Raw genomic sequence first — 23,390 nt, 5'->3', positions numbered from 1 at the left:
GAGCTATGATATACAGTTTTATTACTTGTAACAGGTAGGCACACCAGAAAGCTTTCATGCTGTCAGAAGAAAGATTAATGACTTCAGCAAACTGGAAAATAACGACAGCCCCCCAAAAAACCTTAAAGAAATACACACCTTGTTGTTCTGAGTATCTGGATGAGGTGGTGAATCAAGGTTTATTATGGCATGTAAGATATCATGAGTTAAATTACCAAGATGTAGCATGGGATTAGCCACCACTGTTTTGGCACTAGCTGTGCAAGCAAATAGGAGGGGTATGGAGCTTTGCTCTGCCAGAGGGCTGGAAGTTATCTGTATTGACTGCTCCTAAAAAAAGGCAAGAAACACACAAAGTAATAGCACATCTTCCTAAGGAGAACAGAAGAACCACTGAAAGAGGGGAAGGGGATTCTAATCAAGAAAAAGCATAACCTATTGAAAATGTAACATGTTAAAAACAGTGTTGTATTTATTATAGAACAGGTGCATGCTATAACAGGAAAACTTCATCAATACAAAACACAATTCAAGAAAATCTACAATAAACTTGAAGCAAAGAAAACACAAAATAAACTTCCCCACATACCTGCTGAGATTCCTGCAACAGCAGAATTAATTCCATTCTGACAGATGCCAATCCTCCACCATGAGAGCCATGAAGTATACAGTAACTAAGGAACATTCTTAGGAGAGACTGGTATTTCAGAAGCCATTGACGTCTTTTCTGGAAGTCTTTCTGTAGCATATTTTTTTGCTGGTCAGCTAAGTTTTCAGTGTTTTCATATAATGTAGCTTCCTCTGCCATCACAGTACTTCCTGGCTGTATCTCCTCAACACTATAATCACAGGTCTTCTGAAGAGCTACCACTTCTCTTTCAAGCCACTGATAAAGCTGATATCTCAATTTCCCACCATCCACTTCATAGCCAGTAGACAGTGTACGAAGCTCTACAGTAAGAATCTTCAGGCATGCTCTGAACTTCAGCTGTGCTGAAATTATATCTTCTGATGGACTTAGAATATCTTTGTTATCAACTGCACTAAAAGATTCTGTGTAGCTAGAACCTGTTTCATTTAAGTTTTCAGTTTTCTTCTGAGGTTTTAGGTCTTTCATTACCAGGGAAGAATCTTCACTCTCACCACTTTGATCACTGCGTGACTGTAGTTTCAAGTGTTCATCTTGGAATACTGCACTTGACTGGCAGTCAAAGGAAAGAGCTGAACTTGAATGTTTTCCTGATGAACAATCTGAAGATGAACCTAGACCATTCAATACTGGCTGTGACCAATCAACACTCGAAGATTTGTCTTTTGTTTCCAACTCTTTAACTGGAGAAGAGGGTGAGAAATCTTTACTGGTATCCATTAAGGTAGGGGACCTACCAAATGACTTTGATCTCTTGACAACTTTGGGCATCTTCGATAACACTTCTAAGGCCAACATCGGACAACCAGCTTTTAGATGAGCATACGCAGTGGTGAAAAAGAGGCGTCTTTCACCTAGGTTGATTTTGTCAGCTAATCCATTTTCTACTGTTAGGCAAATGTGTGTGGAAGATGTATCAGAAGAGCCAAAATGACGTCTCAACAAGAGAGGATGTGTTCTTAAGTAGTTATAGAAGTTAAACACTGCAGGGTTACAACTTGATGAGCCATCTCCTTCATCTGAAAAGATATTGCATCATGAGGAAATGTATGTATATATGAATATATTCTATATGTACAAAATCTGTATAAAATAATCCACCTGCAAAGTTCTACGTTCATCAGAAGGTTAATTTTATTGTTTACTTCACAGCACCCCCATTTTCACTTTCCTTTTTTCCTTTATCATTTTAATATCTTGGGAGGGAGGACATTGCCAAACCTAATCACTACTAAAAAGAGAGGCTTGAATGGGAGAGTAGATAGGATCTTTAATTTAGAACAGATGCCATTTGTTTTCCTTGCAGTTAGGCCATTTCTAATGCAGTCAAACAAGATCATGTTTCTGTTCAGCTTACATTTCTGAAGTGTTCAGCAATAAGCAGCAGTAAGATGTTACATATTACTAAAGCTTTTTACTTAAAATAAGCATATTTTTCAACTTTGGATTAGTATTCTTTATTTTGTCTACCTCTTAACAAAAATACAACTTAGAATAAAACTAGAAAAATAAAAATATTTATACATAGTGATATCAGTATTACACACAAATTAATTATGCAGCACTGCAGCACCTACAGATTTTACTTTCATGTTCAAAACCACAACACAAAAATCTTGAAAATATATAAGCATCAACATAGGACAATTCACACAGCTTTCAAAGAATCTGGGTTAGCTGAAGCCCTTACTCCTTCCTCTTGAGTTCCAGCACAACTAACTGCAGATTATAGGAAAAGATGCATGAAAGAGCACCTTTTAAGTAAGGGAAAAAAAAAAAAAACACGAACAAGCTTCTGAACTGATTGAAGAAGAATTAAAATCATAGAATGGTTAAGTTTAGAAGGGACCTGAAAGATCATCTAGTTCCAAACCCCTACATCGGCAGAGACACCTCCCACTAGGTCAGGTTGCTCAGAGCCCCATCCAACCTGGCCTTGAACAAATCCAGGGATGGAACATTCACAACTTCCCTGGGCAACCTGTTCCAGTGTCTCACCACCCTCACAACAACTAATTTCTTCCTAATGTTTAACCTACATCTACTGTCTTCCAGTTTTAATCCATCACCCTCTGTCCTCTCACTGCAAGCCCTTGTAAAAGTCCCTCCCCAACTTTCCTGTAGGGCCTCTTCTGGCACTAGAAGACCTCTGTAAGGTCCCCCCAGAGCCTTTTCTTCTCCAGGATGAACAACCCCAACTGTCTCAGCCTGTCCTCACAGGAGAGGCATTCCAGCCCTCAGATCATCTTTGTGGCCCTTCTCTGGACTTTCTCCATGAGCTCCATGTCCTTCTTATGTTGGAGGCTCCATAACTGGACACAACACTCCAGGAGGGAGTCAAATAAAAGAAGAGAATCACCTCCTTTGACCTGCTGGCCACACTTGATGCAGCCCAGGACACAGCTGGCTTTCTGGACTGCAAGTGCACATTGCTGGTTCATGGTGAGCTTGTCATCCACCATCACCCCCAAGTTCTCCTCTGGACTGTTTTCAATCCATTCTCCACCCAGCCTGTATTTGTGCTTGAGATTGCTCTGACCCAGGTGCAGAACCTTGTAGTTGGCCTTCTTGAACATCATGCAGTTTGCATGAACCCACTTCTCAAGCCTGCCAAGGTCCCTCTAGATGGCATCCCTTCCCTCCAGTGTGTGGACCTCACCACACACTTTGGTGTCGTCAGCAAACTCGCTGAGGGTGCACTCAGTGCCACTGTCCATGTCACTAACAAAGATGTTAAACAGCACCAGTCCAAGTATCAACCCTTGGGGAACACCACTCACAGATCTCCATCTGGACATCAAGCCATTGATCACGACGATTAGAGGGTGACCATCCAGCTAGTGCCTTACTAATTAGTAACATTTATAAATTATTTTACACATGAGGATGTGACCATGACTAAAACAATTGAACAGTATCTCCCTCATTTGTTCAAAATTATCCTGAGACATCTAACTTCTACTGAAACCCATTTTTTAAATCAATTACATAATTCTGGGGATTTGAGTCTTCATTTACCTCCATCAAGTTTCTTTCAGTAGCCAGGACTAGAAACCAGCTAGCATGCTAACTACTAGGTATTTGAAACATTTAACTTCCTTGAGAACATTAACTTTAGGAAGTCATACAACTGATTCTTGGAAGGCATATAAAGCTAGCAATGAACAGGGAAAAGAACCATTTTATGAGACTTACATGCTATTTCAGGCACCACATGGGCCTCCCTGTATCATAGTAAATACCAAAAACTTTTTCTATGCCTGTTTATCATTGTGGTCAATCATTCTTCCTAAGGACTAAAAGCTACAAAACACCAGGTCTTCCAGAATCTGCTATGTAACTGTACAATCAGAAGTTTCTTCCTACGTTGTGACGGAGTCAAATGAACTAACAAAGTTATTTTGTCTCTTAATCTTTACGCTGCTGCTGGAAAAACAGCTGCATCACTGTAGGGGATAATTCCCATTATCCTCATATTCCTCTATGTACAGGATAAATTAAGTAACCTTTCATAGGACACAGGATAGTAACAACAGCCACTATGTTTACTATAATATAAAAATCACATACATCGCTACAGCAAGCTGTTCACCAGCAATGGTAAGCAACTGTGCGGTACCTGGTCTTGTTCAAACTATGCTTTAAGAAACTACTACCTAAATGAACAAATAGTTAAAACCAACATAATACTTTAATAACCAACAAAACACTTATATTCTTACCTTCATCTCCAACTGCATGTTTAATCAAAGTGTCAAGAGCCCTGCTATAATCTTCCAAAATCCAGTAAGCCATACTTCGCAGAAAAGGGTCACAGTGCATGTTTTCTAAGCTCTCTTTTCCAGGGAAGACACTTCCCAAAATTCTCTTCTGTAGTACAGATTTGTAAGTACTAGATACTTCAAATTCCGACTCATAAAGTCGTGATATTACAAGAGCCAATTGAATGTCATTCAGTTTTTCAAGGCAGACCTAGCAGAAATAAATATATTCACAAAATCAAACACTGCAATTTCCACTTTGCTTAAAATTATCACAACTCAGGAAGTTACATTAATTGGTTCAGATTAGAGGTAACTAGTTCTATCAATCCCATTAAAAAATTAGCGAGAACTATGCAGAATAGCTGTGGCCAACTATTAGATCAAGATATGATTTGCAGTTTAATCAGTTTAAGTCTCACATGACAAAGATCTTTGAAATCAGCTGGCTTCAATAAATCATTATCAGTGTTCACATGCTGTCTCTTGAAGCTAGATATTTTGGTTCCAAAGCTTTACAGAACAAGTCCTTCATTGTAAATTAATTTCCTGCTTTTCAATTTTTCAATTCAAACAGATCCAGAAAACATTTTTTTGTGTGTGGAGGGACTATAGGAGCCAACCCACATCACTGCAAAAAAGCCTTCGTTTACTGATCTGGGCATTATTAATGAAAAACTACACTGTCCTCATAAATGACACTTCAGAAAATCTGAAAGCAAGTTGATAGTAGGCAGGCCTCTTAAAATATAATTATGGAGAAATTAACCATGGCACTTTTTAATATCTCTAATATGAGAGCTAAAACAGAATCAAAATGTCAAATTCAAGGATTTGTATTTGTCATTAATTTGAGAAGCAGAGTGCAGGGACGGAAAAAGCACAAACAAATCAGAACCTTCAGGGGTTAACACTAATGCAAAATGCAATTCACGTTCAACATATTTGTAAGTTTGGAACAATAAAAGAGTCTTAAATGTAAAAAAAAAGTTCATTATTTTATTACCTCCACTGCATCTTTTAAGTGTCCTGCCAACAAAAAAAATGCTGCAGAATGTTCAAAACGCTGTTTGCCAAGCAAAGAAAAGGCATTCTTTAGCGCTGCTTTACGCCATCTGTCCTCTGTGAAGTTGTTTCCAAAAAACTGTGTCATTTTAGTGTCTTTTTGGGACCTGCATATTGAACATAATTGATGAAAATATTATTTTACTAGATGCATTATGGCTCTTCATTTCCTCAGATGCCAGCAGAATTTTACACAGCTCTTACCATTAAGAAGTGCACAGGCTCTCACCACACTGTAGGAGCCTTCCTATTTAAAAATATTAAATCAACCTGAGTAAATACAAAAACTAATGGCATTTTCAGTTAACCTGATACAAATAACAGAAAAACTCATTTTTCCCAACTATGCTCTCAAGAGTAAGTGACAACGGAAACTACCTCATAAAGTTTGTGATGTTGAATGCTGTATTATGAAACACAAGTTTGACAGACTTAACTCAGTTATCTGAACTTCAGTTAACAACAAACACTATTCTAGAAGACAGCCATGTCATTCAACACACTACACAGGTAGTCCTCAGAAGTCCTAAACTTGAAGCATCTCCCTTCAGAAACAGTACCTAAATTACCTCAGTAAATACAAAAAGATTAAATACTCATTTCATGTAGTGAATAACTTATAAATTGAATCTCAGCTTTCAATGGCAAAACTCATGCTCTTTTGCTCACATTCAATTTTTTTTCCCCAAATTATACCACAGTATAGAACTCCATGTGAAAACTTGCATGTTTCCTACCTGTACAATCCCCAGATCACAGCCTTCTTTTTCATTGCAAGGTAAAAAATGGCAGCATCCAGTGGGTCATTGTTTCGCTGAAAGGCTGCTTTAGCCACCTGTGAAGGCAGTTCAACCACAAAAAAACAATGAAAATGTAAAATAATCTTAAACGGCAGTCTTGTTGCTGCTGACATCCCATGCCCCACAGTGCTCCAAAATCCTTCCTCATATTGGATCCTTCCTCTCACCATAAGTCTGACATAAGAACATGTGAAGATACCAGAGCTTCAATCTCTTGTTTTAGTTTCACATCATTTAGCTAATGCTCTTCTAGCTCTAGAAGCTTCTAAGCAGATCAAATGGGAACGCCTGCTTCTGAAATCAGTTCCTGAAATGTTATGAAAATTAATTTATTAGCTGCTCTGGTAATCAAAGGACAGATGCGAGAGTCCTGAAGCATACGCAGAAATAACCAGTCACATGTGTGATTGTTAAAACATCTATTTCCAAAAACCTAAAAGAAGCCAAAATAAAACAACAGAAGGTTTTATCATGAATTGTAGTCATCTGCATGACAGATGTACAGTATCTTAGTTGACCCCACTTCTGATAGGTTTCTAAGGAGAACCTTTGCCAGAACTGAAAACTGTATGCTCAATCTCTATCTTGAGCAGTCACAATAAGCACTGCACACTGACACCTTCAAAATGGAAATCTAAAAACTCAAAACGTACCTCACACTGGAATGTGACACCTAAAGTACTAAAAAAAATAGTTAAAATACAGAAGTTCATATTCCTACAATAAACAATTTATGTAAAAGATAATACAGCCCAAAACATTCAGAAACACTGAACATACATAAAAATGCAAAACCACATAAATAGAACACTAGAAGTCAACTGTTTGAAAAAAGTTAGGTAATTTTGTTTCAGAAGCCTATGTTTACCTTTTCTATGCATTTCCGCAGGCTATGGATATTTCGAACCCACCATCCTATACCCATAGCTCTGAGTTCTGACCATGTTGGATCTCCTTTCTGTACAGCAGGAAGCATGCTCAGTAGTTCTTCTTCTGCTACCGAATGGAACGCCCAGGCAAAATGACTAGTAGATAAGCCTACATAATAAGCCATTCATCAGAAAGAAAAAAAAAAAAAAAAATCAGTAATATATTCCAGAATCAGAGAAGTCAAGTGGGTGGGAAAAGGAGAAGGGAAGAAGGTTAATTTTGGATTTCTAAGTGCATTGCTGATGAGGCAACAGAAATTTAAGAATATCAGCATATCAAATATTAAAGAAAGCTCATACATATGAAAACACTTTTTACCTGCAAACTGTTTATACAAGTTTGCAAAGAACAGAGTTACTGACTGAAGCTCAAATATACTTGTGGAAGTGGCACTGAGATTAGACATGATACAAAGTGCAACATACTGATTAAACTTTTCAAAGTCTTGGAAGGTAGGTCCTCTATTTGATTTGGATTAGAAAATGTGAAGTTTCACATATTCAGAATAAAAACATGTGCATAGCTGGCTATGGATAATTGAAAATCCAGTGAGGGCCAGAAGACGCTTCTTTGTGCTTAGGAACACTCAAATGCACCTCTGCAGATGCCCTGGAGGAACTTCATACTCTCATCCACTTCTGAGCTCAGCAGAAGCAGAAATATCTCAACTAAAAGTATTCCATCAGAGAGCTAACTCAGCAGTACTGTTGTGGCAGTCCCAGCAAATCTGCATGTCTGATAAAGCTGAGGGGTGATACACCATGAGATTGGAAAAGCCATCAACTGTCATAATGACTAATGAAAGGGTAAAAAAGCAAACACAGCCAGTCCTTTGCATTTGATTAGGCCTAATCAAATCTATCTCATTCTGTCTTCTGCAACAGCAGGCGGAACAAATTAAAACTATACCAAACAAAACTATTTAAAATAGTCCATTGGATAATTACAGTAAGCATATCAAAAACCATTTACAGTCTGAGTAGACTGTAAGAGATTTTTTTCCAAATAGATATTAGAAAATTAAGTAAATATGTACTCTACTTTCTACTGCATTATTCCTGCAAAAGGGTGTTGGAAAAGCATGGTACTAGATGTACATAAAGGCCAGCTCTTTCAGGAAATAGAAAAAAATTAAAATAAAATTTTTTTAGGGGAAAAAAAAAATCATTTCCATTCCAAGACCTACAGATGTTTTCTGCTTTGGCATACATTCATATTGAACCATATTTTTTTTTAAAACCCAACAAAATAACTCATTGATTCTGCAGAGGCATGTCAACAGCACAGCAATCATACCTACAGCTACATCAATAAGATTCATCTTATCTGAGGAAACACTTCAATTACCTTGGTGAAGCAGCTGAGCTCGATGTACAGGAGGAAGTGAAGTTGTTAGAAATGAGTGCAGCCGAACAGCCAATAAAAATTTCAAACCACACTCATCAAGGGTTTCTCCACCTAGAAACAAATATTTTTATACACACATGAGAGAAACTACTAAAAGTAACTATTTGGTGTCTTAACAGGAGAAATACTTTACAATTATGGAACTACTAATGTTTTATAAATTCTTAGGTATAATTCATAATTCTTCCCTTTAAGGAACGGAAAAGAGGAAAATTTCAAATATAAAAAGTTTGAAGCTATTTCTTCCTAATGCAAGAAACACAAAAAAAGTGTTTCTGTATTAGAAAACCCATTTCTCAATTTCTCCACATAGTGCAACAAACCTTGACCATTAAGAAAACTATCTGTTCAAAAGTGAATTGGAAACAATTATAGTGTGTGCACTGATGGAGTAACACTGGCATTAACAGTCAGCAATATAAAATTGTATTCTGTGAAATTCTGAAGTCTTGACATTTCAGTTAAAAGGTAAATACTGTAACGGCACAGTAAATAATACAGGTTATGTGATGAAACAAAACTATGACATGCTTCCCAAATAAAGTAGTGAAACACAGTAGTACATTTAACTTGGAAAGGACAACTTACCCTGATTTCTGTCTCTGCTTTCTCCAATGTCAGTGCTGGTAGTAGCAATTGTATCTGCCAATGCCATCAATGACATTTGCTCCATCCTAGTCAGACCTGGCAAGCTTGAATGAAGCAAGTGACGAGAAAGAACCTGAGCATGCTCTGGTCCAAAGTAAGTTGGGCTGTATTGAGAAAGATCGATGACACTTGGTTTCGGAGTGTCTTCATCTGCATCAAATGTAACAAGTTCATCGGCACTTACAATCGGATTTTGAAAGAGATCTTCATAACTGTCATTGGACATATCCTTTTTATTTTTACTGTTTTGATTATTAGATTTCTCTGAACAGGAATGTGAGGAATCATCATCTGCAGCAAGCAGAGCATACAAAGGCAATGGTGGAACAGAGTCTATTTCAATATAGTCGGTAGTATCAGTTTTGCTAAATGTTTTGGGATCTCTTGCAGTGCTTCCACTAGCACTGATGGTCAGAGATCTGAGCCTCTTATCATGATTAGATTCAGATTCATTTATAGCAACAACTTCTCCAGCAATGCACTTCACCAGATGGGACAGAATAGCTTTTGCTCTATGTACTTTACCAAGATCCATGAGTTCTAACAGTTGGTATGGATGGTACTGAGGTAAAGTGGGAGATAATGTATGAGCTGCTTCAAAAAGACCAGAATCTTCCATTTCTGTAGACAGATCACAGGCAGATCTTTTCCCACTAAGTTTCTGTGCAAGACTGGTCAAAGATCTTGTCAAGGTTCGCTTTGGTGGATGCAGACCTGAGGCAGCTGACTGGCTTTGTTTCATTAAGCTAGTTATACACGGTATACTTCCACTGTAGGAATCTGTACTAACTAGTTCTTGCTTGGAAGGAGATTGCCACTGGGAATAAACATGCATTTCACAATCCATTCCAACTACAAGAATGCCATCACGTACCCAAGACAAGGAGACTGGAAAAGGAGGTGACCCCTCTACAGATGAAACCAAGTCAACACAACGCAGCAGAACAAACCTAGAAAGGGTTGTAGACTTGGCACTGCCACCATGGGAGATTGCTACAATCTCCTTACCATTTTGTTCTTGTATTTTCCCAGACAGCTGACCAAACATATAAAGTTTTGATCCAATTCCCACTGTTAGAATATGTGAACCATCTTCCCTAGACATCCAATCTAAGTGTACCAAGTGCTTAGTGCTGGACATAATATTTCCACCATGAGACAGAGAAATGTCTTGTGCGCTGTATGCCATTAAATTACTATCAATACTAACACCAGAGTCTAACATGGTGCCTATTTCATCTAAATGAAGAGTCTGTTCTAGAATCCAAGAAGAACCCCCTGTAGATTCACATTCAAAAATACTAACATGCATTAGAAAATCTTGAGAAAGATTGCTATTTTTAGCTGTTACCTGTTTGTATGCTACTGCTAATCTGTTTGTGTGTGCACAGCTAACTTCAGTTGGCCTTCCTGGAACATGAATAGCACTACTACTAAGAAGTCCATCCTCAATCAGTAAGGGCCATTCTTCCCACACATATGTAATATCACTATATGCACTATATTCTGGCATGGATGAAGCTGATGATTCAGTGGTAACTCTGCATCTCCAGAACCGAACTTTTCCATCAGAGCATGAAGTAGCCAGCAGATAAGGTGCACGACAAACAGGATATATGGAAGAAGAACTCAAATGTCCTAAAATCAAATAAAACACACTTTTACTGGTGGAAACATTAAAAAGCAAACAAAAAAGTAGGACAACTTTAAGTTCTAATTTTATTTCTTAATTAAAAAAATATTAGCACTTCCTCACAAAGGGGGTTGTTTGCAGGGAGGGCCTCACAAAGGAGACAACATGACAAAAAAACTACAAAACCATTTTACACTTTGTTTCCATTTAATGCTGTAAGGAGGAGTCAAATTACGTGATTTAAACCTCAGTATCTATCATCTCTACCATCCAACAAACCCAATCCAAAATCTAAAATTATTTATCTTTTTGAAAGACTACTGACAGAAGTCTTAAATTTTAAGTAAACATCCTACCAAAAAAATCATTAATTACTGTAAAACCAAATTTGTGTTTCTCCAATTTCTTTTATTGCGAGAATCTGAAATTCAAGGAGTATTTTACCTGAAATAAGAGCTTTCTTTTAGTCCTAGTTCCAGGATCATGATATAAAATCAGGGGAGGAATTTTTAGCAAAACTTTTGGATCCATCTACAGGCATTTTAACAACAAACACCAAACTTACCCAACTTACTTTATTTTAGGATCAAAGCAAGAAAGGCAAGGATCCCTTTATTCTTTGAGAAAAATTACAAACCTGCCGATGGCTTTACACTTATTATCTCTACTCCTTCTGGCAAATTCAGCTCTTGACTATACACCATTTTGGAAGACAGAGTAAGTGAGCTGGTGCTCTGAAGGTTTGCTCTACAGGCTTGATACTTCTGAGTGAAAGGTGACTGGATCTTCTCTGGATCTGGTGAAGAATATACTTCTTCTATTCGTGTTGCTGCTTCAGATGTATTTGAATCTATCTCTTCATCTAAAAAAAAAGTTAGCGTTTTTAATTTGAAAAAGTCAATTATTTCTTTTAATCTAAGAAGTAACTTTACTCACCTTAAAAATTCCACAGAGACAGATAAAACATGACATCATATTTTAGTTTCATTTTAATGAAATGCATTCCCACATCGAAATTCAAAGAAAAATGCTAGCACACTTCCCATGAAATACTTCTGAAATTCTAGAACTGTTGAGAAGTTAGTTTTAAACTTAATACACTTAAAACAGCCAAACTGTAACCAGAAACATCAAAACTACAGACAACAGATGTACGTATGCAGTTATCCATGAAAATTAGTGTTTCATGAAGAACAAAATACCTGTAGCTAGTGAAAACTACGTTTAGACTTCCATGTCTTACCTTACAAATTGGGGCAAAAGTATTTTCCAGAAGTTTTGTTAGTATTTGCTTAAAAAGTAGCACCTCTGAGATTATGTGATATTAAAAAAAAAAAATCATGTATCCATAATACTCAGTAGTTACAGTGTGAATTTGATGGATTTGCAACATGAAAACTGTCAACTAATTGGTTGGTTGAAAAGTCTAATCAGTAAGGTCCTCATCATTTAAGTAGATCAGAAAATTTGGATATTTAGTCTCTCTCACCACCTTATAGACTAATTGCAATAATACTTAAAATAACTGATGAAAATCTGCCTTTGCAAACAACAGCAAGACAACTACCAATTCGGTTTAACAGACTCCTCTGGTATGTAGTGAACAACCGATTTATGTTTTCTTAAAATCTTTACATGTTAGCAGAAAAGTACTAAGTATAACTTAGCTTACTTTAAAGTTTCATAGTGTTTGTGGTAGAGAACCAGCAGACTGCAGAACTTTAAATTTTTTCATAATTGCATCTCTGATGTCTAGGTGCTTCAGACTACAGTTTAATTTCAAATTTACGTGCACTCAAAAAAAGAACAAAAACTGAGAAGTAAACCATCTGAACTGCTAGACTAATAAAACCCAATAAATATATTTGCCCTTAGAATGCAAAAAGTATATTAAACTTTGGGTCCAGGCTGAACTCAAAAGCTTCAGCATTCTGAAGATTAGTAACCAAGAAGTAACCAAGAAAGAATGGGTTGTCATGAAAGCTTGTAATTGAAGATTTTTAGATTCTTTTCAAAAAACTGAAATACATTTTACAATACACTGAACAGCAGATAGATTGACAAGACAGTGATTTTTTTTTCCAACAGAAAACTACAAAAAAGAGGGCTTACCTATTGAGACAGGAATTGACTTCAAATGTAAATGCCACATATGTAATAATGAACGACTTTGAGTATACTCCACTACTATTAAATAGAATTTCTCAGAGAATCCATTCTGCTGGTTTCCTGAGAAAATCCAGAACAGGAAGATCTTAGGTTTTATTCACTCAAAAACACAACTAAATTCTGCTGACTAGAAAATAATCATATTAAGCTGTCACGAACTAATACTGAATTGCAATGGTCTGACTACATCCAACTCTGTTATATTTGTTTTCACAGTATTTTATCACAAACAGTAAGTACTACTATTATAGGCACACACATGAAGAAGTGACAAAATTTTCTTCTAGGGAGGACAACGTATTTGTCTAAATCTGCTGTGTTTAAATTAAATCCCAGAATGTACTCTCACCTCTACATCTTTGCCTTTTCCATTCTTGCCTCCTAAGTTTCTTAGCTATCTATCTGTTATTGGCAGCTTTACACCTAAGACAGTGAACTAGGCAGAGGTTTAGACTTTAATGTATAAAAAGTAAACAAGTTAGATATAGAGAAAAAATGCAGTCTCAACAATTCAGAAAGCCACAGACTGGTCTAATGAATAGATTAATGGATCACAACCTGGACAGACCTATATCATCTGGAAAGCACAAGAGTGAAAATGTTTCTTCTTAAGAAATTATTTGCTACAGTTTCACTCAAAGAAAACATGAGTTGCAGTATCAAAAGGAGCCCATTTCTATAGGATGCACCCATTCCCCATCTGCAGCACCAAACTAAACCCACTAAGATCAAGAAGAAATAGTTTAGTGGCATCCTTTCCTCCATGATTCCTTTGACCCTTCTTTAGGTGTGCCTCCACACAAAACATCATCAAGAATAAGTTGTATTTACCCTGTGGTTTTGACACTGGATTGCTTACAGTACTGCAGAACAATGCAAATGAATTTGGTTTTTCGGGTTTTTTTTAAAAAATGTGAGCTACATATTTACATGCTTTATTAAACTAGAGGAAGTGGGCTGTTTAAAACCAAAGAGCTTTAAAATACTAGAAGATACTTTTGAGTTAGAATGTATGTGAATTATATGCTTCTGATTAACAGTTTTTCAAAGTGTTCAATTAGCCCATTTCTTACACAGTAGCAATCTATACAGAACTTCACATATAGATGTATAAAATTGACCTTTACTAAGATCAAATAACTTGCATATTTCTTTTAAAGTCCTTTCTGTATATTATACTCAAGATGAAAACATACAATAAAGTCATGCTATAAGGTAACGCTTATTTTTGTACTCTATTTTGCTCCTAATTTTCAACATCCCATTTACAATTTTTTGACCTCCACTGAGAGTAGGGTTGACATTTTCAGATTGTCTCCATTACTCCAAATCTCTTTCTTGACTAGAAACAGCTAATTCAGAACTGATAGCCACCTATATGCAGTTCAGGCAGTATTTCCCTAGATTCCTGCCGTTTTTTCTAACGAAAATAAATTTTGTGCACCAAGCCATTATGCAATATGTTGACACTGTTTCAGTTTTGCTTTCTTTTATTCAGCACTCATCTTACAACTATTGCAGGTGATTTGATATCACAAACTTTACTCTGACTCTTTTTTTCCTCAGATTATTTAATTGGAATATAACATAACTGGAATGCCTATAAAACATGATGACTGATGCATTCCACCAAGGAAAACTGATCATTTATTCTAAAGCAATTCAGACTGTCCCAAGACCTACAAATCCACACACTACTCACAGTATCGTATTCTACAGTTATGTTTGGGGAAATTTTTTTCACCTGTAATTCATTGTACCACACAAGGTCTAAGGAACAATATTTAGCTGATGATAGATGAACAACCATCATAAAAAGGATACTGTAAACTTCGTCTATACACTACAGCTACAGGCTCTACATTTAAATCCTTCTCCCCCTCTTATAAGAAAGGTATCACCAATGGAATGCTCAACACAGTACATGATGGATATCTCCTTATATAGGTTACCTCATCTAAAATTTGGTTACACAGCTCTTAAAGGAAGTGAAACACCAATGAGCTTCATTAGACCAAGTTTTCATCTTTGCTATAGAAAGTTCTTAAATATAAGATATTTGACCTTAACATTCTAAAAGCTATAGAACAAGTTCTTTTTCCTCTGTGGAATGAAAAATTGAATGCTTTGTCTTCTACATTCTAAGAAAAATAATTCTTTACCAGAGTCTGATAAATTGTTCCTCTTTTCAGGTATTTCCTTCTCCTGGTTATTTAAAATCAAGTCTTCTTGAAAAACATGGAATAACTGTGTTTTCCTGCCATGCTAAAAAAGCAGAAACACACACAGGGAGTGAACATTGTTGGAGTGTATTGTTTAAGATTGCTCTCTAACACAAGAGCTTTTGACAAGTTATACACAACAATGACAGATTTATCAAGAAAACACACCTTTATTACTCATTGTTTTCATTTACAGGTACTACAAAACCAAACGCAAGTATATGTCAGAATACATCTTTAAATACCTCCTCTTCATCTGATGAAGAGCAACATGCATAGCCTTTATGATTAACACTTTGAAAACAAGCTAATGATGGTATAAAAATGAGTACAGAAATAAAACTTACAAGCTCTGTGATAGCATCCAGTTCAATGATACATCCTGGGCGAGCTGTAGATTGCTGACTTATGATGTTAAAAACTTCACCAACATATTTCTGTTCAGAAAGAGTCAGAGAGATGGTCTTGTTAGCTCAAGTTTTGTGAGTTACTGCCATTCTGTGGCACAGCCCAGTAGACAGGTGCAGGATCACTAAACAAATATTAACTAAAGCATGAAATATATACTGGTTGTAATCCACCAAAAACACAGGTAACATTCCCAGTTTTTACAAAAGCCACATGGTTTTTGATAGCTGAAAGGTGACAAAAATATCTGGAAGGCCTCACATTCAGCTGTTTTTTGTCCTTTCCTGAAGCTGCATTGTCATCTCGACTTGTCCTTATGATGGACAATGCACACAGAGTTTGTTCCTCTGTTACTACTCCTTGTAGTGCAAGTGTTTCAGAGGAACTCCCAACCAAATATTGACCTGCCTCAATATGCAGAGTTTGAGATTAAATGGAATGCAGTGTGGCTACAATGCTAAAAAGCTTTACCATAGCGCTTTTTACAAGCAGAGCTAAACTACCATATTCTGCAAAATCCTAAGCAACCAGCTTAGCTAGTCACCAACAAGTCTGAAACTACTGCTACTGAAAGAAGTTTCAACCTCCAAAATCTTGAGACAGCTTTTCACTTACAGAAATTTCTGGATTGGAGAGCTCACACAAAAGTTTCTTAGCATCTATTACTGCTTGATATAACCTCAAATGATGTCCATCACTAGCCACAAAGCAGGCACTTGGAGAATTACAGTATGCACCTGAAAAGTAAGAATGCAAAAAAGTGCTCAGGCATTCAAACACCAAGTTTCTCTTTGTTTTGCTTGTTGGGTTTTTTTTGAAATAGGCAATTTTGAAGTTATGAAAGAAAACAACATAAGAAAAATTCTCTCATTAACTTCTATTTACAAGAACTAAAAAATTTACATGCTGTGCTTTGCAAACAAATCCAAGTATATGAAATGAAATGAGAATCCCATTTGCAAATCAGACAAAAATCTACCTCTGCCTTTAAGGGAATAAGATTCTGAAGTATGCACTATAATCTAAGAATTTTACTGCATTAGCTCCTAAATTATCAAATACATTAAAAAAGCAGAACCACAGCAATTCTTCATGCAGGAATAATCTGTGAAAAAGACCCACATTTAACATTTTTTCCAACACATACAAGTATATCTAAATTATCTATTGAATTGCATTATTAGGTTATATTACTTTTATTTTAGAACAAAATTGAGGAAATTAAACTCACCAAGGCAGTAGCTGGGTATAAGTGTGGGCAGCCATGCAACATTAGAAAAAGCTGAAATATGGAGAGAATTGATCCGTGCAAGTTCAGAAACTCCACCAGAAAAGGACAAAGGCCCAACAGGGTCAACTCTCCAAAGAATAAGTTCACTGTAAACTGCATTGGGATCCTGTGATGTTAGGCTCACATTGCCTCTACTCTGAAATCTTGCTGGTGACTCTTGAGAATCATTTGCCTGTTTTGCATTCTCAACATCTGGCGAAATTAGAGCATTATGATGTGATGTTGTAAGCAGCAGTGGTAATACTGAGTGGCAAGCTAAGTCATTAAGATGAAAACGGTGACCACAATATCGTGATTTATGTGAAATACTGAGCACAGTGGAAAAAGCAGATTCCTCAGCAAAACTCACTAGCCACTGGTTCAATGACCCATCTGCATGTTTGGAAATCATCATAACATTGGGCGTGAAGATACTTAGTTTTAAACTGTTTGTTGATTTACTGTGTCCAGAAGAGATAAGCATAGATGCAGATCGTGTAAGGCCAGGAGGTTTCTGTTTGCCTTGTTGAATAGCTAAGTCAACATTTTTGGTACAAGCATACATCACTATACTTCGGCAAAGAGAGTTTGCATCACCTGTTGGAAATGCAACAGGAATTCTTGAGACAAATGACACCTGGAATTTTAAGGGAAAAAGAATAAATAATGAAATAATTTTCTCATCATACTTCCAACAGAATAACAATGCATAACCCAGAAAAAATAAAGTACCTGCACCTGGCGAAACATGCCAGGCTGGTATTCGTCTAGCCAGTCCACATGCCACACTAGCAGTGAACCATCCATAGGATGTATACTGAAAAGCATGTCAGCATTTTTACTCCATTCAGAAAGTAGTACTTCAATTTCATGATCAATAATAGCAGAAGACAAAGGAACAAGGCTTGAATTTGGAGTAGTTTTCTCATCACCCAGTTCCTTCTTTTCTTGGATCCCCTTCTGTTCATCTCCAGTTTCATCAACTTCTAGAACACACACAGATTTATATATTTTATATTCAAAAACAGAAGAATTGAAAGCAGCATTTTCCAGGTCTTTCATAAGCCACTCATGTAAGTACCAATTTAAAATAAGAGTTTTAACCAGAAATCCTCTAGCAGACCTCAGTAAATGACTAACAAACAAAAACAGTTCATACTGAATCTTAAACACTTTTACTAGCCCCCATTTTATATAAATTTTTTGCAAGCAGTCATCTTCAAACTGTATGTATTTAAATTAATTGACAGTGTTATCTTGGAGAATAAAGACATTTAAACTAGGTTTATGTTAGCACTTCAAAAAGAAAGTTAATCCTAATGTTGCACCTGCTTCCTTAAAAAATGTTACAATAAAGCACTTCCATGCAAAGGTCTCCAGGTCAGCCTAAGTAGGTACTACAGTTTTCAGAATAAAGAACTCAAAGTTTTTTGAACAACCATAAACAAATTCAGAATTTTTAGATACAGATTTTTAAGAGTCACTTAGGTACTTCCAGCATAAGGGAAGGAAATGCATAGAAACGCTACTGTAATCTGTCCTTACAGTCAAATTGCCTGCCTCTTACTGCACATGAAAGAACAGTAAAAATTACTTTGTAAAATGAAAATCACTTGTGTATAAGACTTTTACCTTCCTCTGATCTCCCATCCATTTGATTAGATTCCTCGGTGTTAGTTTCAGAATGATGTTCAAAACTCTTCTTAAGTTGCTGCAAAAATACTTCCATAGATAAGGTAAAATGAAGTTCTTTATTGTTTAGCCAGTGCACAACAAAAGGTCCACTTTTTTCTTCATTTCCACCAAGACTCAGAGATGTGATAGAAGGGAGCAGAGGAATATCTACCAGAAAAAGATGTTGACATTTTTGAAAACCATGTAGTTTGATCAAAAAATAATTTCAGAGAAATCAATTTTATGCAGAAACTGTACCATGAAAAAATACACTAAGTATGTTGCCACTTGTAATTCCTCTCAACAACATCATCTACTTTTCAGCATTAAACTCCTTGACTGCTATCACAAGGGTTGTTCCTCTGGGAGGCTCTTTGATATGCTTACATTAGGATTACAGTATAGCCCTGCACTGTTACATCTTCATGATGTAACACTGTACATACAGTTACTTTACCTTGTCTTTTGCTACTACAGCTCAGTATGAACCAAGTAATTTAAGCAGAATTTCCCAACATTTAGTTCATACATATTCTCATCTTCTGCTCCCTAGTTACACTGCATTACTTAAATCTCATGCCCTGGGATAAAAATACTTTTTATTCAAAGTCTGATTGTTTTTTTAAAAAGCTGGCTTTGAAATATTTACCCTCCCATCTAGCCTAAGACAAGGATAACTGAGAGCACACAGAAGAAAGTACCACTATGGCCATCAGCAATGTTACTGTGGGAAGGGGGTGCAGCAGGGGAAGGGCGCAAGAGGAGAACGGAGCATTTAAGAAATAGTCTGACTTCCTGAAAAGGGTCAATTAATGCCAGTCTCAAAAACATCATAGTACATTCAGCAAAAACAACATGGAGGGAAGAATTCTGTTGAGGTCTCTTTGGAAGGTGAAACTACAGTAAGTGTGAAAAAGAAGGTCAAGTAGAAAGATTACTTTTCAGATTAGATTATGAATCTCTGTACTTTGAGTATATATAAAAAGATCACAGAAAAATCCCCCCCATTTTTTTCCATTCTCCTACCTCAAAACTACAAAGTGCTAACTGATGCTCAGCTCTGGACAAAGTCCATAGAGAATTTCTATTTGCTTACTAATTCACATTCACTCTTTCCAGAAAAATTCTAAAGGTCTTTGGATTCAGTAACCTTTTCTGGATTTGCCTAGAGATATTGTTGTCCTCACAACCACTGCTTATTCCATTCACTGAACTCCACACCCAAGCTGAATACTAGTTTAAGTAATGCTCTAGTATAAAAGAAGGTCCCAAGGACTTTATTCCTGCAAGAAAACTAGTTTAAAAATTAACAACAGAACACAAATGCAATAAAAGCTAAAAAGAACCCCAAACAACATTTATTCTTCTTCAAAAGCATTACTCTTCTTCAAAAAGTGAAGTGAATGTGAAATAAAGATGCTCTGGCCTTCTCAAGGACTCCAAATGCTCTAATAAGGGCAAATTTTCAAATGAAAGATCATAAACTGATTTTGTTTAAATAGAATAAAATACAATTAGGTTTTCAGATTAAATTTAATTTCAAAAGGGCACACTAAAAGGACGGCTTAGAGAATCTGGTTAGACTGAGGTACTTAAGGGCTTGACTGTAAGGGAGAATGGCTATTTCTTCAAATTAGGATTTAAGATGTGAAAGTTACTTCAGAGGTTCTGCACTAAAGAACAATCTGTTATCCTCCAATCTACTGAGTTAAAGACCAAGTGATCCAAAAGACAGTATCAAGACAGATAATACAAATAACATAGAAGGAACACAAGATCAAAACAGCCAAAGGCAAGTGCTAGACACATTGGAAAATATTATATCATATTTCTCAGAATTATTCCCATTCTATGAGTTTGCAGTTGGGCACATTTATATTGCAAAGACTACTGAAAATTACATTAAAGTTTACTTAAAAGTTATGTATAAATGAGTAAGGAAAGAAGTGCATTAAGCGTAGAAATAAAATTAAAAAAAAGATAGGGAAGGATTATGTGCTAGCCACACAAAAAAGTTAGTTAGCTCTTTGTGCAATATAAAGACACAGAACAGGGGATCTCCAAATATCCAAGAAGCTTTGCAGAAAATTTCCTTTATGACACTGGGTAGGAACACATGTAATGACTGGAGACACTTCCTGTAGAAATACAACGGGATAGGATTGATGGTACAGCACATAACTGCAAGAAGTTCCCTTCTGGTAGGCTGGATGTGGTTCTAGTCACATCTATTAAAAGCAACATGAACCAATTGTAAAAAAGTGAAGGCTAACTCTAACCTCTCAGGAGAAGGTGTTTACAGCTTGCTTAGCCCAGCAAGGTAGTGGAAACCAATAGTTCTTCATAACCACACAAAAGACTTTACAGCTATAAATATGAACTAGTCCTAACTGTCTTTATGTCAAAACTGGCCTTTCACACAAAGTGCAATAAGAACAAAAAAACAATTTAAAAATACTATTTATAAGACTGAACTTAATGACTTTACGAAAAGCTTGTATGCTTGTTCATTATGTTTAGGAACAGGAAATTACATCACAGCACTAAAACCTTACTGAAAGGCCACTCAATACTGCATTTCTATTCAGTTTTTCACTGAGTAGACAAGCACTTCATTTTCAGTGCGCACAAACAATTACAAAGGCAGAAATAATAGCAACTATAAAGGATTTTCCTTAAAGTCTACTAATACATTACTGGAGTGGAAGGAGATATTAAAGTTTATGGAACACAAGATGAAGGCATGTTTTCCTTACTTCAGAGACAGAACAAAAGTACAGGGATGTGCCATTACTTCAGACACTTAGTGTTAGGTAATTTTAAGAAGCTTTTTATTTGTGTGCTCCCAACATCATACACAATTCTTAGTAAAATTGTAAACCCAATTACACATACTTAGCCTTCCGGATCTCAGACCACGGTGAACCTCAGCTTAAAGATGACCAAAAATGAAAGAGGATTACTGTGGTGGGAATTTAATCAAATAATTTCATTACTGTAGAAGAAGGTTCTTTAATGCATTAAATGAAAGCAACAAGCTAGTAATTTTGCATGATTATGTAAATAATGTACAAATACATCTGAGCCAGTTAAGCTTACAGAGACATCACAAAACTAACAGAAATTGTAACTCACCCTGTGACAAGGGTTTACCACACTTCTTACCTGTGGCTGGATTGATACTGGCAGCAATATGGAAGTGACAAAGTGCATTTGCATGAGGAGGAATGTTCCTGTGAACTTCATGGGGATCTTGCTGATGTGGAGCAAATCCAGTATGTGCTACAACAGCACCTGACCTCCTCCTTCCTCGTCGAAAGTGCCTTAGGTTTAACTGCATGAAGAACAAGGTGTCATTTTAATTACTTTCAAAAAGAAAAAGCAGATTTCATCTCTAAGTGGTTTTTTTGATACTAGTGAATTCAAGTTTTCATTTTAAAAGCTACTTCAAAGCATCAGAGGAGTTTCTTGCAGTGTTCAGGTTGTGCCTGCCGTAAAGATAACAATGCCTTCAGATTAATTTATGAAGGCCCATACAGTACCATGACATAGCAACTGCTCCATGTATCAGTGTGCAGACGATCCCCATACATTTTTTATACTTAAAACAGAAAATATTACTGTGCTTCGTAGATGTATACTAAGCATACATAAGATCTTGAGAAAAAAAAGCCAACACAAGAAGATAAAACAAAACAACCAAAAATACAGCAAAACTGAGTAATGTCCTTTCACAGAGTGAAAAACTGGATCAGTATTTCGGATCTGATTAGATCAGTACTTTCACTCCCATCAGTAGGGCCCATGGAATTTTAAGGTCTTCCTTCCTTTATGCAAATACATGTTTCTGAGGGAGAAATAATTTTTAAGATTGACTATGCTACTATTAAAAAGTCTTACTCCACATACTGCATAGTTCAAGCCCATCATTCTGTAGATATCTATATAGGGAACAAAAGGTACAAGAAGGTACATAATTTGTATTAAGGATGGTAATTACACTCCTAGCATTCCTTTTCACTTGCCATCCTTTGCATCTTACCATAGCATTCTCACATAGAATAGTTTTCTCTCAATTTGTAACTAACTTATTTCTTACTTATTTAAGTAACTTATATCTGTAATGTCACCTCATACCTTCAACAGGAACACAACTGTTTCCAACATCCCTTCTCTTCTTCCTTTTGTGTTTTTTTTCTGTGTTCTGCCTTTCAGCCTGTCATACTTTTCATCTATGCCACATGTGCTAAGTAAGCACGATGAGCATGCTAAATATCACTAACTTAAGATAAAAGCACAATGCTCACATACTATCTATACAGCTTTGTAGGACACTACTAATTCTTCACTCACCTTCCTCCTACCTGTTAAGGATCATCTGACATAGAGGTGCTGTTTACAAGCAGTTCTGCTTGCAGAAAGGCAACCAAGGCTATATTTCTTCCTTTTGTATTATCATAGAATGACTTGAGCTGGAAGGGACCTTAAAGATCATCTAGTTCCAATCACGCTGCCATGGGAAGGGACACCTTCCTCTAGACCAGGTTGCTCACAACTCTCTCCAACTTGTTTGTATTAGCATCATTTTTCCAGTTGCAGAAGACAGAAAAAAACTTCAGAGGTAACAGGCAAACCACTATTTTATATTTTAAGGCAGCATTATTAGTGGGTTTCTGTAACCTATAAACAGTATGCACTCCATGCTGTTCCCAGCTCTCTGAACTTGATACATCAAAGAACTCGGCTTCAGTCAC

The 23,390-nt window shown here is 36.4% G+C and overlaps 1 protein-coding gene across 5 annotated transcripts in view; it reads right to left on the bottom strand.

The window, feature by feature from the left end:
- Positions 1–23,390, bottom strand: part of DMXL1 (Dmx like 1) — an 83,561-nt gene that overhangs the window by 35,610 nt on the left and 24,561 nt on the right. For 4 of the 5 annotated variants that reach the window (XM_051641922.1, XM_051641924.1, XM_051641925.1 and 1 more), the window contains exons 9-25: positions 21,802–21,970; positions 18,595–18,804; positions 17,695–17,948; positions 16,924–17,599; positions 16,308–16,429; positions 15,632–15,721; positions 15,225–15,327; positions 13,006–13,122; positions 11,531–11,755; positions 9,201–10,898; positions 8,553–8,663; positions 7,144–7,313; positions 6,213–6,310; positions 5,417–5,582; positions 4,372–4,621; positions 590–1,668; positions 139–330 (exon numbers count right to left, since the gene is read on the bottom strand). In XM_051641922.1, the coding sequence (XP_051497882.1) occupies positions 139–330; positions 590–1,668; positions 4,372–4,621; positions 5,417–5,582; positions 6,213–6,310; positions 7,144–7,313; positions 8,553–8,663; positions 9,201–10,898; positions 11,531–11,755; positions 13,006–13,122; positions 15,225–15,327; positions 15,632–15,721; positions 16,308–16,429; positions 16,924–17,599; positions 17,695–17,948; positions 18,595–18,804; positions 21,802–21,970 (5,730 nt within the window). The remainder of the gene's footprint in view (positions 1–138; positions 331–589; positions 1,669–4,371; positions 4,622–5,416; positions 5,583–6,212; positions 6,311–7,143; positions 7,314–8,552; positions 8,664–9,200; positions 10,899–11,530; positions 11,756–13,005; positions 13,123–15,224; positions 15,328–15,631; positions 15,722–16,307; positions 16,430–16,923; positions 17,600–17,694; positions 17,949–18,594; positions 18,805–21,801; positions 21,971–23,390) is intronic. The other variant, XM_051641923.1, reaches the window with a different exon arrangement.

The sequence above is a fragment of the Apus apus genome, chromosome Z (genome assembly GCF_020740795.1).
Source record: "Apus apus isolate bApuApu2 chromosome Z, bApuApu2.pri.cur, whole genome shotgun sequence".
NCBI lineage: Eukaryota > Metazoa > Chordata > Aves > Apodiformes > Apodidae > Apus > Apus apus.
This window is presented reverse-complemented; position numbering and strand designations above follow the sequence as displayed.